Source organism: Astyanax mexicanus, chromosome 6 (genome assembly GCF_023375975.1).
Source record: "Astyanax mexicanus isolate ESR-SI-001 chromosome 6, AstMex3_surface, whole genome shotgun sequence".
NCBI lineage: Eukaryota > Metazoa > Chordata > Actinopteri > Characiformes > Acestrorhamphidae > Astyanax > Astyanax mexicanus.
Window position 1 is genome coordinate 8,347,501 of NC_064413.1, and position 17,289 is coordinate 8,364,789.

Sequence of the window (17,289 nt, forward strand, 5' to 3'; positions counted from 1 at the left end):
AGAGAGAGTGGGGCAGAGAAAAAGCCCTAAAGAGAAAGAAAAATAGAGTGAGAGAAAGCAGGGATGGAGAGACTTAAAGAGCAAGAGAGAGAGAGAGAGAGGGACAGAGAAAGAGAGAGGGACAGAGTGAAAGAGATCAGGAAAGATTGGGCAGAGACAGAGAGCAAAAAGAGGGAGAGAGATAGAGAATGGAGACAGAGGGAAAAAGTGCGGGAGAAACAGAGAGGGTGGACAGAGAGAGAGAGAGAGAGAGAGAGAGATTATCTAAGATGTCGGGAAACATATGATCCTAGTTAGGAAATGTAGTCTTGCCAAATATACTCCTTCAGCGCTCCCGAAACCAGCGCTTCCCTTTCCTCTGTCAATCACTGGGGATATTTCACTTGGAGATTTCCATAGTAAATCTCCCGAAAACCCCTGCAACCATAACCACACTTCCCTCGCTCAGCTGAATGCCTTCTCTTTCGTCAGTCCACCTTTCCAACCCAAACACAGCGCTCAGCGGCGGTCGCGGGCGGACAGGAGGTCCAGGCAGGGTTTTAATGGACATTCCTTGGCAGAAGAAGCCCAGAATTCATCATAAGGAAACCTATAAGACGAGACCCAAAGCCCAGAAGAGAGTGTGTGTGTGTGTGTGTGTGTGTGTGTGTGTGTGAATTCTGAGAAAACGTGTGTGCACGAGCGTGGGTGTGTACGAACAGACTCAACCACAAAAGAAACCGAGCCCATTCCTGACTAATGAAATGTGTTCTGAATAACGGAGGTGAAACTCAATACGATCTAATCTCAGCAGCCAGTCCTCACAAACACAAAACCCACCAACAACAACAACAACAACAACAGCAACCCGCTAAAGCCTCAGACATTTCGTGTCATCTCAAAAGTCAGTCTCAGCAAATTAGGCTGAACCTGGAAACAAAAAACACAAGAAAAAAACTCCTTTTCATTTCGGCATTACATGGCATCACTGTAGAATTGGATAACACCACTGATTTAACCCTTGTGTGGTGTTCATATTTTTGTTACTCGTTTACTTTGTTACTTGTATTTAATTCAGCAAAATTAAGCAATTCTACATTAAAATGCTTTACACATGCGTGCTTCACCTAAATTGCAAGCAATATAAACAGCTTACATGGTTAATATTTGCCCTTTACCTTTCTTATGTTACATTTCTTTCAAAAAGTGCTACTCTTTTTGTATTAGTTTTTTAATAAAATGTAAAAGAAAATGAATTTAACTCAAGATATGAGTAGAACATGTGTTTAGTTTCATATTTACAAATGAAGCAATGTTTATTAACCTTTGGCCAAACATACTGTATGTAATATAAATGTGTGTGTGGGGGGGGGGGGGGGTGTACAGTGTGTGTTTATTGAAAATGTGTTTTGATTTATATTTCTCACAAAAAATGAGCCATATGAGTTTCATATGTGTATGTGATTCGGACATTGTACGCATCATTTTCTAACAACAGTAAATGTAATGTGGAGTAAAATGTTTAGGTTTGTCACACCTTAGCCTGTGTCTGTCTAGTGTCTTTCCTTTTTTTGGTTCCTTCCTGCTCCTGTCCTGTTCTCTATTGTTTACCTGTCATGTTTCCCAGCCATGTGCTACTGTTGTGTTTTGGTCTTGTCTCCGCCTTAGCCCCGCCTTGTCATCTGTAACACCTCCTGTCTCTTTTGTAACTTCGCCCCACTCATTACCTCCACAGGTGTCCCTAGTGTGTGCCTGTGTATAAATACCCCATGTGCTCCTTTGTTGTCTGTCGTGCTTTTTGTCTGATCTTGTCATGTTACTCTGTCCGGATTGTGTTTATCTGTTTTGTTTAACCACAGACCTGCTGTGTTGTTTGTCCTCAGTGTTCCAGGTTTGCTTTATTTAGTTTGTTTTTTTTTGTTTGCTTATTTTGCTTGTTTGTTTAATTTCTTGTTTTATAGTGTTTGTTTCAGTAACCTTTTCCTTTATAGTTAGTCCCTAGTGTTTTGTTGTCTAAGGAAGGGATCAAATATTTATTTTCCCCACTGTATAAATACAACATTAGTAAGAATTGTTAATTTTTTTATAAAGCCTACAATAGCGAATTAGCCACAATGCTAATCCTGCTAGCTTAATGACCAGTTTGAGCAGGCTGGAGATGCTGATAGAGCAGCTAGTCCATCAAACCTAAATAAAAACTCTTAACCATCTGGTTTAACAGCACAGGCTGTGATTCAAATGGCTGAACAGCTTTTCAATCAGTCTTAATTTTATCACCCACCCACACACACACACACAGGGGACATGCTCAGAGAACACACTCCAAACACCGCACACTAACTCTACCTCTGCTGGGTGATGTTCCTCACCTGCTGGGGCAATGTCTCATACCATATGTTTACCTGAATAGCGATGATGACACCACTGTCACTGTCACTGCTGCTGAAAGTGTCTTAGAGAGAGGGCTCTGTAGATGATTCCTGGCATTAAACAGGTTTTTAATTAGGTTTTAATATAAACTAGGAAGTCTGATAAATAGTCTTATATAGTTTTTGGGATTACTTGTTACAGGGACGTTAAAACACTGATATTTTTCTATTACAAAGACAAAGATAAGATAAGTAAATATAAAAAAGCACTTTTTAAATGATCATTTTATTTATTAAAAAGGGAAAACGCACTCCAAAACATTCATTTAAAATTTTTTTAAGCATTTCAGATTGGACTTGTTTGTGTGTTTGGTTGTGTGTATCATTGTCCTGGTGCAGAACCCAAGTACGCCTGAGCTTGAGGTCACAAACAGACACAAAACTGGACATTTTCCTTCAGGATTTTTTGGTAAACAGCAGAATTCCTGGTTCCATCTATTACATTAAGTTGTTTAGGCCCTGAAGCAGAAAAGCAGCAGCAGACCATCACACTACCACCACCATGTTTTACGTTCAGTATGATGTTCTTTTTCTTAAATTATGGGATCGTTTTACACCAGATGTAGCAGGCCCTTTAAACAAATTCCAGTTTTATCAAGTGAGTCCAAAAAAAGTGATTTCTTGATTCTACAGTTCTGGCAGTAATCAGGCCTGGTTGTGGTTAATAGTGAAATTAGCTTTCCAAAAAGTGCGATTAATCACAGTCAATTTATAGGGGGCTTTAAACCATCATTTTAAAAAGTGCTTTAACATATATATTTTTATATTTAATATCCAGTTATCTTGATAGTCTGATATATAAATTTAAAGTTTATAATAATCTGATAAATGTAGGTATGACAAAAATGCAAAAACAAAATGGGCCAAATTCTTTTTCACCCCATTGTAAATTCATATTAATAACTGGTGTGAAAACATCATCACAGGAGGTTCCGGACTGAACACACAGTACACAGCATATCTATGGTGCTTAACCTTTTCTACTGTTGTTGATTCTGTAGTGTTTACTCCATATTTTGAGTAAATACTAAATAAATAATCTATACTGAACAGCTGAGGCACACTAAATACATTTAAATAACATTTACTGGTACAGACACAAAAAATACATCTTTCCTATTGGCTCATGGAATCATTTGTTTTCATAATGGATATTTTTTAACCGTTTTCTTCTAATCAGGGCATAATGTGAAGCTTTTATTCTGCTTCATGTCGTCAGACAGGTTCTATTTAAGTAATTTCTTGATTCTGCAGGTCTGGCTGTTGCCAACTTAACTCAACTTTCCAAAAACGTGGTTAATCACAGTTAATTTATGGGTGCAACTGCTTTTCCAAAGAGGGCTAGATTGGTTTGAATAACTTTTTCCAATAATAAATTAAATAATTATTTTAAAACTGTTATTTATATTTACTCAGGTTACCTTTGTCCGTTATTAACCCTTGTGTGGTGTTCGGGTCTGTGGGACCCGTTTTCATTTTTCATCAAATGATACTAAAAAATATATTTTTTAACTCAAACTCATTGGCATTGGCTCATTTTTTGTGAAAAACATATATCAAAACACATTTTTCGATAAACACACACTGTACACCCACCCCCCCTACACATTTATATTACATACAGTATGTTTGGCCAAGGGCTAATAAACATTGCTTCATTTGTAAATTTGAAACTTAACACATGTTCTACTCATATCTTGAGTTTAATTTAATTTTATTAAAAAACTAATAAAAAAAAGAGTAGCACTTTTTGAAAGAAATGTAACATAAGAAAGGTAAAGGGCAAATATTAACCATGTAAGCTGTTTATATTGCTTGCAATTTAGGTGAAGCAAGCATGTGTAAAGCATTTTAATGTAGAATTGCTTCATTTAATTTTGCTGAATTAAATACAAGTAACAAAGTAAACGAGTAACAAAAATATGAACACCACACAAGGGTTAAAGTTTGTTAAATAATCTGAAAAAATTAAGTATTACAAAAAGAGCAGAACAGCACTGTATAAATACAGAGTATATTCCTAATTAAAGAATTGCTATGCTGTGTACAGTGTCTTCCACAGAAGTAAGAATAAAGTGGCAGTGTGTTGGTATGCGTTCTGCACAGCACTACCGCTATAGACCCATTCAGCAGCAAGAGGACCGGACACTGAAGCCAAGAGTGTTACATAAAGTTAACAACAATAACACCAAAGCCAGAGCAGCACATAACACAGCCAGAGTGCAACAGCTTATATATAAACACAAGTAAAGGTCTACACCTCTGAAAGAGCCTCGCCTGCCTGCCTGCCAGCTACAATCTGCTTTAGTAATTACACAGAAAGCCAAAAATCAGCGCACTCTCCTTTTCCTTACGCAATCCGTCAAACTCTGGGTGCAGAAAGAGCAAAAACTCTTTCAAACAAACCACAAATTACACAAATTACTCAAATTAAAGGCGCGTGGTCTGAATTTAATTATCTGTTTGTGCAGTCAGACTTATTTTTTCAATGTTTCTCCCACACTGTAATTCTGGATTTTAAAGTTGAATTTACTTAAATAACTTGAGGAAACAAATTGACGTATTTTTTAAGCAATGTTTACTGCTTGAATTGCAAGTTAATTGTATTATTTTTTTGGTTTTACCAATTGCCAAGTAATTGAACTTAAAAATGTAATAAAAAATATAAAGTATATATGTAATAAAATGTAATTAAACATAATAAAAAATACTTGAAGAAAGAAAATGCTGCAGATTGAGCAGAATAGCAAACAGCCAACACAGATTTAGCAGCCCAGAAAACAACGCTTGCTCTTACTGCCTACAACACAAAGGCGTGGCAGTTAATTATAATATACCTACCTATCTACATTTTAATATAGTCATCGTTTTCTTTATCAAAATTAACACTGCTCACAATAAATGACTAAAGAATCTATTTCAAACAATAAACTGAAGAAAAACACATTAGCTTACCAGCTCTCTGCTCTGCTAAAGAGGAGAAATCCTCCAGTGACGTAGCGTCCTGTTCCCTGAACAACATCGAGGCACTGGTCACTCCATTCCTTTTCCTGACTCTTCTTTGTCTTTGTGTATTGCTAAATAGTATAGGCTGTTTCAGAAAAGACTGCGTCCTCCTGCTGGGTTGCTGAGGCGTTGCCAGTTCCCCCTCACTTTCCGGCTCTTCCAGAGTGTCCTCTTGCTCATGTGAAGTGAATTCTTGGTTTCGGTTTCTGCTGCCAAGCCTCGATTCGAAATCCCTCATACGTGGCCAAGGCGGCTGATGCTCTGACCATCGTACCTCTCTTGTCGGTCTCAGGTTCGACGGAAATGTCTTATCTTTGCTTCGCACATTTGAGAATACTGAGAATGGCAAAGCGGGTTTTGAAGGACAATCCGTCCTTGAACGTTCGTTATCTTTAGAGAGTTTATTCTGCCTAAGGAGCCACTCAATATCCTTCTCTCTTCCTCTGGTTCTGCTTTGTTCATCCCTTTCTTCCCTGATCTTGTCTTTTGGCTTTTCTCGTTGACAACTCTGCCTGGTGAAACAGTCACAGGAGAAGTCTGGAGTCATCCCGGGATATGCCCCAATCGACTTTCCACCCCAAAGTCCACCAGAATCTTGCTTTGGAACCTTTGTCTTCTTCTTGTGAAACTTGGACGGGCTTATAATGGGGTTTTTAGAGTAGTGGTGCACATAAGACGATGGAAAAGAGGATGGATAGAGTGGCATTGTGGAAGGGTATCCTCGATAAAGGCCAAAGCCAAGTGAGGCCGTGGTAAAAGGTACTTTGTAGGAAGGGTGGAAAAACCCACAACCTGACACTGGGTAGCCAAGCTTGTGCATCACAGGGAAGTGGGTAACGATTTGTTCATTCGGCTCAGAGGAGCAGCCATGTTTCCTCTTCATGTTTGCCATTCTAACGTAATGAAGGGGGTCACCGGATAAGGTGGAATGTGGCGAGTAGTATCCACTGAAGTTAATCTGAAACATGGTTGGAGGGTGCACTTCTTCTTGTAGACATTGGAGATCATGAGATTGGCTTTTGCCCTTTGCACTCTTTCTTCCAGACACACTGCCATCCTCTTCCAGCCTCGCTCGGGCTGAAATGTGGTGAACGATTTGAATCTTGCTAAGCCTGACAACTAAGTCCTCCACCTCAGCAAGAAAGTCTGGGTCTTGCCTTTTGGCCCTGAGTTGCATATACTTCTTGCACTTATATGTATGCCTCCTAAGCTTGTCTCGAACTAAGCAGTGGTGACCCCTTCTATGGCACTTGAACGTATGCGCCTCTTGGTTTGGGAACCCAAGCGTGGGATTGGCGATTTGCACTCCATTGGAATCTTGCATCCGACCAGAGCCTAAAGGCAAACGAGTGGAAGAGAGGTGCTGATTTTTCTCTGAAGGAAAATGAGAAAGAGACTTTGACTTTGCCTTAAGCGAACCACTACCTTGTACTCCAGACACTGTGAACAACATGTGAGAACCTGCAGCCAAAGTTGAAGGAAGTCCAGTACTTGCAGATAACCCACTATTCGAATGTCTGGCATTTCTGTCCAATGTGTTAGTATCATTAACTCCCCCACCACTGTTGGAAGCGAAGGTTGTTTTACAGTGAGTCTTGGGATTTTGGAATTCACTGAGTGGTATAAAGGAAGCTGCCTTGACTTTCTGGTTGTTAGGATTAATATGGGAAATCCTACCAGGTGTAGCTGAAGAAGAATCGTTTTTGAGGCTGCTAGTCCCAGTTTGGGAGTCTGACGACTGGCGCATAGTATTTGAGTTAAACTGTTGTTGAGAATGAAGAGGGGAGGGAAGAATCTGCTTGGGGTCTAGACTGGAAGAATTCCTTTCACATTTTGGTTTGCGGCCTCTTCTCTTCCCCATATAAATAGTTCCTCGTTTGCTGACGTTAATTTGAGGACCAAGTTTCCCCCCGAAAGATGTTACGAGGGAGGATAAGGATTGTTTGTCCGGAGAAACTCGGCTGCACAATTCTGCTCCGCTGTCTTCCTGAGGCAATTCTGCATTGTCGCACTGCTTCTGCCCAAGCAGGATTTGTGTAAGGACCTGATCTTTCCTTTTCACTTTCATCTTATTGATCTTTCGAATGATTGTCTTCATCATTACCTTACTGCTTCTGCTGCACTTCTGTTGGGTGTCTTTGACTTTTTCTTTAGAAGTCATTTGATGATCGCCTGTATCTTTTAGAGACTGTTTAGAAGTTACTGCTGGCTGAGTTGACTGGGGCTGGACAGAAAAGGATCTTTTGGGTCGTCCTCTTTTTCCAGCTGTGGTAGACCTTTGGTGTTTCCTGTCAGGTTCTTGATCTGGATCTTGTGTTGGAATATTTGCGGAATTAGCAGATGATTCTGGCAAAAGAAGTCTTTCTAACTTGTTGACTTTGGGGCGACCCCTCTTTCTAGCTTGGGGCTTGTTAGCAGAGGACATTTCTGAGGTGACGGTTACAGTCATAGACTGTTTTAATTTGGGAGATATCCTCTGCTGTGAGGGTGAGGGTGGTGCCTTAAGATAATCCTTCTGTGGTGAGCTACCCTGCAGTACTGATGTGCAGGCAGCAGGTTTTTGAAAATTCTCAATAGTCATCTTCGCAATTTTACTGCAGTGAAGGTGTTTGCGCTTCTCTTTCTTTAAGGTTTTTTTGGACTTCTTTTTGTTTGACGAAGAGCCACTGATTGAGGGGTTTGCTGAAGTAGGAGATATTTTTGGGTTTACTATTGAACCCTGAGCAGCACTTATTTCAGTATCAGACAAGGAGTGTGCTTCAATTTGCTCTTGATCTGGACAGTGCTTGAGTCTTTCTCCATGCTCATCCTCAGGTAAACCAGGTTCTGTCCTGCCACGTTTCTGTTGCTCAAGAACAGGAACTGCTTGTGATGATTTCATAGTCATTTTCAGAGATTTGCCCAGACCTTCCTGTTCATTTTGTCCCTCACTTACTCTACTACTATTCTCTGCTGTGTTATCAGTGCACTTACTCAGGGATGGGAAATCAGTTACTTGGGCTGAAGGGAGGTTTTCTGGCTGATCACTGACACAAGGACTTGGCTTCTCCAGGAAGTCATTTTCCAACATATTGCTTCCAGTAGTTCTGGAATCACTCTTGTTGGAACTTCTTGACTTTGATTTCCTCTCCTTTCTTTTCAATTTCAAATTCACACTTGAAGACATTTCTGTATTATTTACAGAGGGTTTCGAATCATTCTTTGGAAGACAAGATGTGCGTTTGGGTGGCGCTGACTTTCCTTTATGCGATCTCTCCCTGGTTTCACTCGGGCTTTCACAGCTTGCAGCATGTTGTAGGGTGTTCTCAGCTTCTGTGCTGTGTTCCTGTGTACTGGGTTCTTGTTGTAACTGGGGGGGAGAAGAGGGAGCAGATATTTGGGGGGATGTTTGCTTTTTGGGAGTTTTCCTGTGAGAAACTGACATTAATGCCTGTGGTTGAGTTACATTGGGAGATTCCACTGGAGTTGATTCTGGCTTCGAGTTGGCTTTCTTGTTTTGTCTTGAGAGAACCTGAGGTAAAGAGCAGAGGTTTGTTTTTTTAGAAGGATATCACTATGACAACCTGCTGTTATGAATTGCAAATAGAGACACCCCCATTATATTTCCGTTTTGGAATTACAATGTAAAGTACGTACAGGCAATTTCTGAAAGGTTCTTTGACTTGAAACTATGAATATGATGAAACTAGTATATTTACTGGTATATTCCACAATGGACTGTGCCAAAATTGCAAACAGAATGTACTTTAGACTGATACTAAAGGTACAATGGATAGATTTGTTGCATGGTAAGGGCATGACAAGCTGACTGTGTTCTGTTGAGAGAAGCCTCGCCGTATTTTCAAAAAATTACGTTACACACATACAAGCATCACACACCGAACAGACATCTTTTAAACATGGTAGAGATCTGGAAAAACAGAACTGAATGCTTCAGTGAAAGTTCTACCAGGAGACTGCATTGCTACATCACCTTATCTCCTGAGCAATCACCAGCTTCCACCTGCATAATGGTTGACTACTTGGCTACAGTATTGTAGGCTATAAGTACAAGTTACCATTTTTACCCACCCACAGAGAGCATGGTCAATCCTGCTCTCTCTGACTCCGGCTGCTGATGGACAGCAACATGACCCAGGATTCAAACCAGCAATCCTCACACCTTAGTCCACTAATGCATTAAGTAATAAATTGCCGTTTACAGGCAATGCTGAAGCCAGGCTGCTTACAAAAAGAGCTTACAGCTGTGTTTACACCAGCTAGTTAACCATAGCTATCTTGTGTAAGTAACTATAGGTTTAAATTGGATCTCCGGTTGATTTCCCGTTTTACTGAGACCTTATATACACTAGGGAAGCACGGTTTGACAAGGTAGCACAACTTGACAGAACACCGGTCAAAGCGGGTGCCGTTCGAGTCAGATTTTATGACATAGGGCGTAAACTGCCCAAGCACCGAATCACCAAGCCTGAGGTAAGAGTTTAGTAGCGTTAGTTTAGCTGAAAGAAACGTAATCAATGCTGTAGAGTGAGAGCCTCTGCTCTCCCTGCGGCATTGCTAACATTTTTTTGGACCACAGGCGATAAGTTTGCTTGTATGAATATTCATAAGCAAGAGCCAAAATCCTGTCTTTCTTCAGAGACCACTAATTCAGTGAAATAAAACAAGGCTATACAGAAACACTGAAGCAATTTTTTTTTCACAAAAAACAGCTCACATGGAATTCATTCATACTAGGGACCACAACTAGACATTTTAAAATAAATGAAAAAATGATGATATAAGACCTTTAATTCCACATGATGAAACAGATGGTCATTTGGTCTACTATGGTCTTACCTTTTTAGCTGCTTTAGTATTTGAGGAGTCTGAAGGTGGCGAGATCTTTTCGGAAGGTGTGAGAGATGAGGGAGACTGTGTTGATGGATTTTCCGTCGTACTCGTGGTGGATAAACTGGGCTTTGTTGCCAGGGAGTCGCTGCTGGATTTATTCTGGGCCGGATGTCGTAACTGATTCGACCCTTTGGTTTTGGCCCTCATACCGTCCCCTACTGCAGGTCCAGGCTTTTGAGACACTCGAATTGTGGGCCGGCAGATGAAGTTCTCCAGGCTTTTTGGAGGTTTCTTGGTTCGTTTAGTCCCCAGTCCCATCTTAAGTTTCACATTAGCTTCTGAATTGTCGCCCTCTCGGCCTGTGAAACCCTGCAGCTGCTTCTCGCTGCCGTTAGCTTCTTTAGCGGAGGCATCTGCTTCTTCTGCTTTGGCTCTTCTCGTCTTTTTCCTCTCCGGCTCTCCTCCGCTCTCTGCTGTGGGCGTAGGCAGATCATTCTTCCTTTTCTTCTCCATTTGGACTTTTCACACAGAGACAGACGAGCAGCGTAAGGCAAATAATCTGCTATTAACAGTGCATCTGATGATAGTTCCAAATATTAAGAGTGAAGGTGTGCAGTGTAGTCTTCCTTCATTATATCCTTGACCTAGCAATGAAAATAAATAATAAAAAAAATTAATATAAAAAATAAATAAAACAATATTAGGTTATATAATTACAGTATATGACGGGGAGGTCAGCAATTAAGTTTGGCCACAGGCCAGATATTTTCCAAGCCGTTAATTTTTTTTTTAATTCTGGTTTGGAAAATGAAGTGTAATGGGATGGAGTACAGCTACAGACTAGTAGCTCTCCAGCCCAGAGGGTTGTTGAACCCAATTGCAAAACAGTTGATCTCAAAGCAGGTAAACCCAAGACAAATACAAAAAATTAATAAATAAAAACACACCACTCCTCACGCGGGATCGAACCTGTGTCATTGGAGTCGCGGTACAATGTCATTGGCTAGAGAACTGAGACACAGCTAGGAAAAAACGCCCTTATAAGGAGATAGGGAGGCCAAGAACGGGCGGAAAAACGAGAACAGGCAGAAACTACAGTCACACCGAGAGCGACAGAGAGACAGGGGAGGAATATACAAAAACTCTCACCAGAGAAGCATTTTATTTTTTTATTATCGTTCATTATAGTTATTTGGATCATATCCCATGACTTGCCATGCCCCATGGAGGCTACAGAACATTGCACTGACCAGTGGGATATGGGTGTGGGGGTTGATATAGGGGTGGTTGATATGGCACAATAATAATATCACAATATTTTAGGCTAATGTTTTTGCGATAACAATATTTTTGCCGATATGATTTTTTTGTAATTTTAAGAATATACTAGCCTAATACTAGTAACATTAATAAAGCTACCTTTTCTTATCTCCTGACCAATCACCAGCTTCCATCTGCCTTTTAAAGAACGTGACTTACATTTTCACTCTGTCTCATCAATGTATTATTTTTATCACTTTTTCTCCGCAATTTTGAAGGCAAATAGCCACACCCACACCTTAGTCTATTCCCTCCATAGACTGTATAAAGCTGGACAGAGCATCATCTCTCAAAAGTGAAGCCATCACAGGTCGGGCGCCCCCTGCTGTTTGGCTGCAGAAAGCTGTGTAACCCCACCCATCCCCATAGGTTTCAATGGCAAAACAGACAACTTTCAATCACGTTTTTTTCTAATATACTGTAATTCTACCTCCTTTATTTAAATGCAGCAGCTAGTGTAACCTCTGCTTGTATTGTCAATTTTTTATATCCCCACAGAATTCGTTTTTAAAACGTTATTCAGCTCTATTTAAAAAAGGTGTGGTTATTGTAAAAGGGCTGGTTATGGGCGGGACCAATAACAGACCGTCAGCTCCGCTCCGCCCCGCTCTGCAGCCTGTGACCTCGAGGTAGCCCTCAGGGGAGGGGTTATTTAAATGAGTAGGCTGTCTCTCCACAGTCTTTCTCTCTCCTCTGGTCTCTACTGCGACTTAGACTCTGGTATCAGGATCGCAAACATGGTGGAAGATTTTGGCTTCATTTTCATTGAATGAATGGGAACGGCGACACAGCGTCCATCTTTTTTTACAGTCTCTGATTCCATCATTAGCAATGCTTCCAACAAGACAGGCCTTATCTAATACATATGAAGTCCATGTGAAGTCAGACTCCGCCTCTTTTCAAATTGCCGCTGGTGCAGCATCACTGGGTAGCCAGCAGGCAAATGGCCAATCGGCTCTCTCTGACTCTGGCTGCTGATGGACAGCAACACGACCAAGGGATTCAAACCTCAGCAATTCTTGCACCACAGTGACAGCACCTTAGTCTACTAGACGTTTTTGGAGCCAAACTAAAGCTTTTTGGTAATAAATGTTCACTTACATTCACACACACATACACACACACACTGATGTCTGTGCTCTATAAAGTGTGGTGGAGAGTGAATTTGGGTTTTGAGCTGTACTAAAGGCAGGTGCTTTCCCACACACACTGAGCTCATTTCTATGGACGATTCTGAATGATGACCTCAGTGCATTAACTTCCACTGGGGACCCGTAAAAATCCTGCAGTCGACCTCCAGCCCCAGAGCAAGAACACACTCACACTGCCTGAGACAGGCACGATAACAGCGGGTACAGCGGCAGAGGTTTAAGCAGTTATCAACAGTGGATGGGTAATACGGAAAAGCGCATATGGATAATAAACAATAATAAAGACATTTAAAGACATTAAATGAATCTGGCAGTCAGTCTTTACAGTCTTTACTTAAATTCAATGACAGCTGGACCAATAGAATTCTTCCACAATTACAGTTCTTGGAATAAAATCTTTTTACATTGATAATTTCAAGGATCCAGGATATATTTTTTAGGATCAGGCTGCCTCAAAACAAGATGTCTTGCTACCGAAAATACATGAATAAAATAAGCTGACGTCATTATGGGCTGCCATCCAATCAGCTACTTGTTACTATGCAAAATAGTGTAAAAAAAATCTGCCTCCAGAGAAGTTCTGGTGCAAATCCATCAGTGTGTAGAGTCCATCAGTGTGCACTCTGAGTTTCCATGCTATCACTGCTGTATAAAAGATGTGATGGGTAATGTAATTCATTACAATAATGAAACAATAATAAAACACTGTCTTGTTGTGCAGCCAATCTTCACAGAGTAAAAAAAAGACTGCATATTGACACCTTAAATTATTATTTTTTTATTATTTTATAATGTTTAGCATTATAGATTAATACTAAAGTCATCCAAACTATAAAGAAAAACATATGGAATTATTTAGTAAACAAAAAAAGTGTTAAACAAACCAGATTATGTTTTATATTTTAGATTCTTTGCACATCTTGCCTGGATTTTCTCAGTCAGCTTTATGAGGTAGAGTCACCTGAAATACAAGCTTTCAGTTAACAGCTGTGCTGAACTCATCAAGAGTCAATTACTTGAATTTCCTGTCTCTTAATGTGTTTGAGAGCATCAGTTGTGAAAGTTGAGTAGAGGTAGAGTTGGTATGCAGTAGAGGTGTAACGGTACGTGTATTCTTTATGAACTGCCACGGTACGGTCGTCATGGTTCGGTACACATAAACCCAAAAAGTCTGCGTGCTGGTCCTGCTGTGTACTAGCTGAGGTTCCCAACCAAAATTTCTTCAGCTGATCTAGTGGGTGGGGCTCTGATGGGGGTTGACGGGTGAGGGGGGGGGGGGGGGGTGCCAGGGAGGTCTCACTATTCTCACTGTCTCTCTCTCTCTCTTTCTGACGCTCCCTCTATCTCTGTACCTTTTTCCCTTTCTCTCTCTATACCTCTCTCTCTCTCTCTCTATCTCTGTACCTCTCTCTAGCTCTCTCTCTCTCTCTCTCTCTATCTCTGTACCTCTCTCTATCTTTCTCTCTCTCTCCCTCTCTATCTCTGTACCTCTCTCTATCTTTCTCTCTCCCTCTCTATCTCTGTACCTCTCTCTATCTTTCTCTCTCTCTCTCTCTCTCTCTCTCTATCTCTGTACCTCTCTCTATCTTTCTCTCTCTCTCTCTCTCTCTCTCCCTCTCTATCTCTCTACCTCTCTCTATCTTTCTCTCTCTCCCTCTCCCTCTCTATCTCTGTACCTCTCTTCTTTCTCTCCCTCTCCCTCTCTCTCTCCTTCTCTCTCTCTTTCTCTCTATCTCTCTCTCTCTCTCTCTCTCTCTCTCTCTGTCTCTCACTCAGTCTCTCATATTTGATTTGTTACAATAAAGAAAAAGGTGTCAAAATTGTTTGGTTATTGGTATTGAATTTAAAGCATCTTATCGGCATCACTTTTTTAAAAACTATAATTGTAAGTAGTTTTAATTGTAACTCTTATTGTTAAATGTAACTGAAGTACATGTCAGATATTAAACAAAATGTCTCGGCTGAATCTTTAGCCAGAGATAAATTATATTGTTTGTTAAACTAGTTCTTTAAGGGGTTATAATAATAATAAATGTGAGTGTAATGAGTGACAGATTCCTGAACATGTCGTATTAGTGGGTGGTTTTAATGTGACTCTGAAGCAGAGAGCATTCAGAGCGTCTGACATTCATAGTACTCCATTTAGATGCTGGTTATAAAAATAATCCCAGAGGAACGGTAGAAAGAAAAATGGCCTGGGGAAAGCAGACCGAACACAGTACGCCTGTGTGTGTGTGTGTGTGTACGTGTGTGTGTGTGTGTGTGTGCGTGTGTGTGTGTGTGTGTGTACACATACTGCGGCTATTAGTAGCTCCATTCGTGAGCAAAGTGGAAAGGATATTTGAGGGTCTTTTTTTCCCTCGCTGGGACCTACGCCTACTTTTCAAAGTTTACCACAATCATTCACTTTACTTCTGCCTCCTTCCTCTGAACTGCTTTCCACAGATCTGCTGAGCTGCTCTCCCACAAACCCCTGCTTTCTGATTTATCCTCCTGCTTTTCCACATTATTGCTCTTTAATGTAGAATTGCTTCATTTTGCTGAATTAAATACAAATAACAAAGTAAACGAGTAACTATGTAAATATGAACACCACACAAGGGTTAACTCTTGCTCTTCTTTTCCTGGGACGATCCTGATGAGAGCCGTTTTAATCAATATTTTTGACAGTTTTTGACAGACTGCACTTGAGGATACTTTCAAAATTATTTTTATTTTTTGTATTCATTGATTGACAATTAAATAGATTTATGTTTGTGGTTGTATTGTGACAAAATATGGAAACATTCAAAGGGTATGAATACTTTTGCAAGCCACTGTTATCAATCCAACAAACTCACTTTATCTCTCTCTGTCTCTAGACGGTATATAGTGCTTGATGTTGCCAATCCATTTTAATGCTTTAAAAACAGCAGTACTTTAAAAAGATCCTGAAATAGAAACCAGTGTAATGATGCCAGAAGTGGTGTGATGTGTTCTCTCAGGTCCTGCTGTTAACAGTCTGGCTCATACTGGAGAAACATAAGGAGCGGTGTAAGAAATGGTGCGTCGAAACATGCAGAAGGAATGTACTAATTCTCTTAAAAGTCTCATTTCATCATTTTTTCATTCATTTTAACAATTTAAAATTTGTAGTAGGGGTGGGCGATATGGCTCTAAAATAATATCACGATATTTCAGGGTATTTTTGCGATAACGATATACTTGGCGATATAGGAAAACTAAAAAAATTAATAAGAATATTTAGTGCATGTATATGAACTGCAAACTAAAACAATTATACAATAAATACACCTAAAGCTTCACAGTAAATAATAGACTACTTTAAAGACAGAACAGCCCTATTATCACGATATGGATTTTTAATATCATGATATTTCTGTGTCACGATATATTGTATACGATATAATATTGCCCACCCCTAATTTCTAGTTGTGGTCTCTAGTATGAATGAATGCCATGTGAGCAACAAAAAAAATGCTCCGTTGATCCAGTATAATACTGCTTTAGTCCGGTGGAGGAGTGGGCGGGGAAAAACAACAGGATTTCGGCTCTTGCTCATGAATATTCATCAGTGGTGTTCAGTGAGGCCCTTTTAACCCTTCAGAGAAGGGGTGACAATGTACATGTCACCCCTTATATGTACAATGGACATGTACATATAAATCCTTACACAATTTTTAATCAGGAAATATATATTATAGTTATTGTAACTGTATAGACTTACTTTATAAATTAACTAAAATTAACTAAAATAAAAAACAGGGCTAAGAGCTGAGGGGGGCACATCTGGGACGCCAGGTGTCGCCGATGAGCTCTCTGGAGGTGTAGTGGGCTTGTCATCGAAACACCAGTGAAGGAGGGTGCCCACCTGATGACTCCAATGAAGCTCCAAACCCTATTGTCACACAGACAGCACCTTATTTCTTATCCTCCTACAGGTTACTGCATCAAACCACCTCAAATCTCAGGGGTGCAATCAATAAGGGATTGTGCAATCTAGTCCTATGTTGGAACTGTCGGCCGGCCGGCAGCGGGGTGGGGGGGCATGGGGGGTGTTGCAGAAGGGGTACCCACTAATATGACACAATATCTGTCTGATTTGCAGCCGCAATTTCATGATAGTTAGCTAACTATTAAATTAATCCAGCATGAGTGGCATTTATGACTAATCAACGTGTAACACCTTCAGCACAGCGGGGTCCCGCCCCCGTAGTGACAATCATGAATCTGATTGGTTAGACTTGATTCGACTTTGCTAAAAAATTCATTACTACACCCTACACAAATCTGAATAAGGGTCACGCAGACATACGGAGTGCAGAAGCCATTTTGAAAAGCTTTGATGACCCTAAAATACCCTAAAATCGGAAATAAAATCAAATCGAGGATTTAGAGAATCGTGGCACCCCTACTTGTTACAATTTTAAAAATGTTATTAAATCATTCTAAACCCTCATTACCACTATAGCCAGAGCGGTAGATGCTCTGCACTGTCACAGGGTTTGATGAAGTTCTTCATCTTTGAGTGACTCAAGAAATCAAGCTGATCTTATAAGAAGACCTCACTG

At 40.3% G+C, this 17,289-nt stretch overlaps 1 protein-coding gene across 2 annotated transcripts in view; it reads right to left on the bottom strand.

The window, feature by feature from the left end:
* LOC103036607 (histone-lysine N-methyltransferase ASH1L) overlaps positions 1 to 17,289 on the bottom strand; it is a 48,669-nt gene that overhangs the window by 25,069 nt on the left and 6,311 nt on the right. For both annotated transcript variants that reach the window (XM_007256493.4, XM_049480244.1), the window contains exons 2-3: positions 10,254 to 10,891; positions 5,364 to 8,925 (exon numbers count right to left, since the gene is read on the bottom strand). In XM_007256493.4, coding sequence (XP_007256555.3) covers positions 5,364 to 8,925; positions 10,254 to 10,760 — 4,069 coding nt within the window. In that variant the 5' untranslated portion in view covers positions 10,761 to 10,891. The remainder of the gene's footprint in view (positions 1 to 5,363; positions 8,926 to 10,253; positions 10,892 to 17,289) is intronic.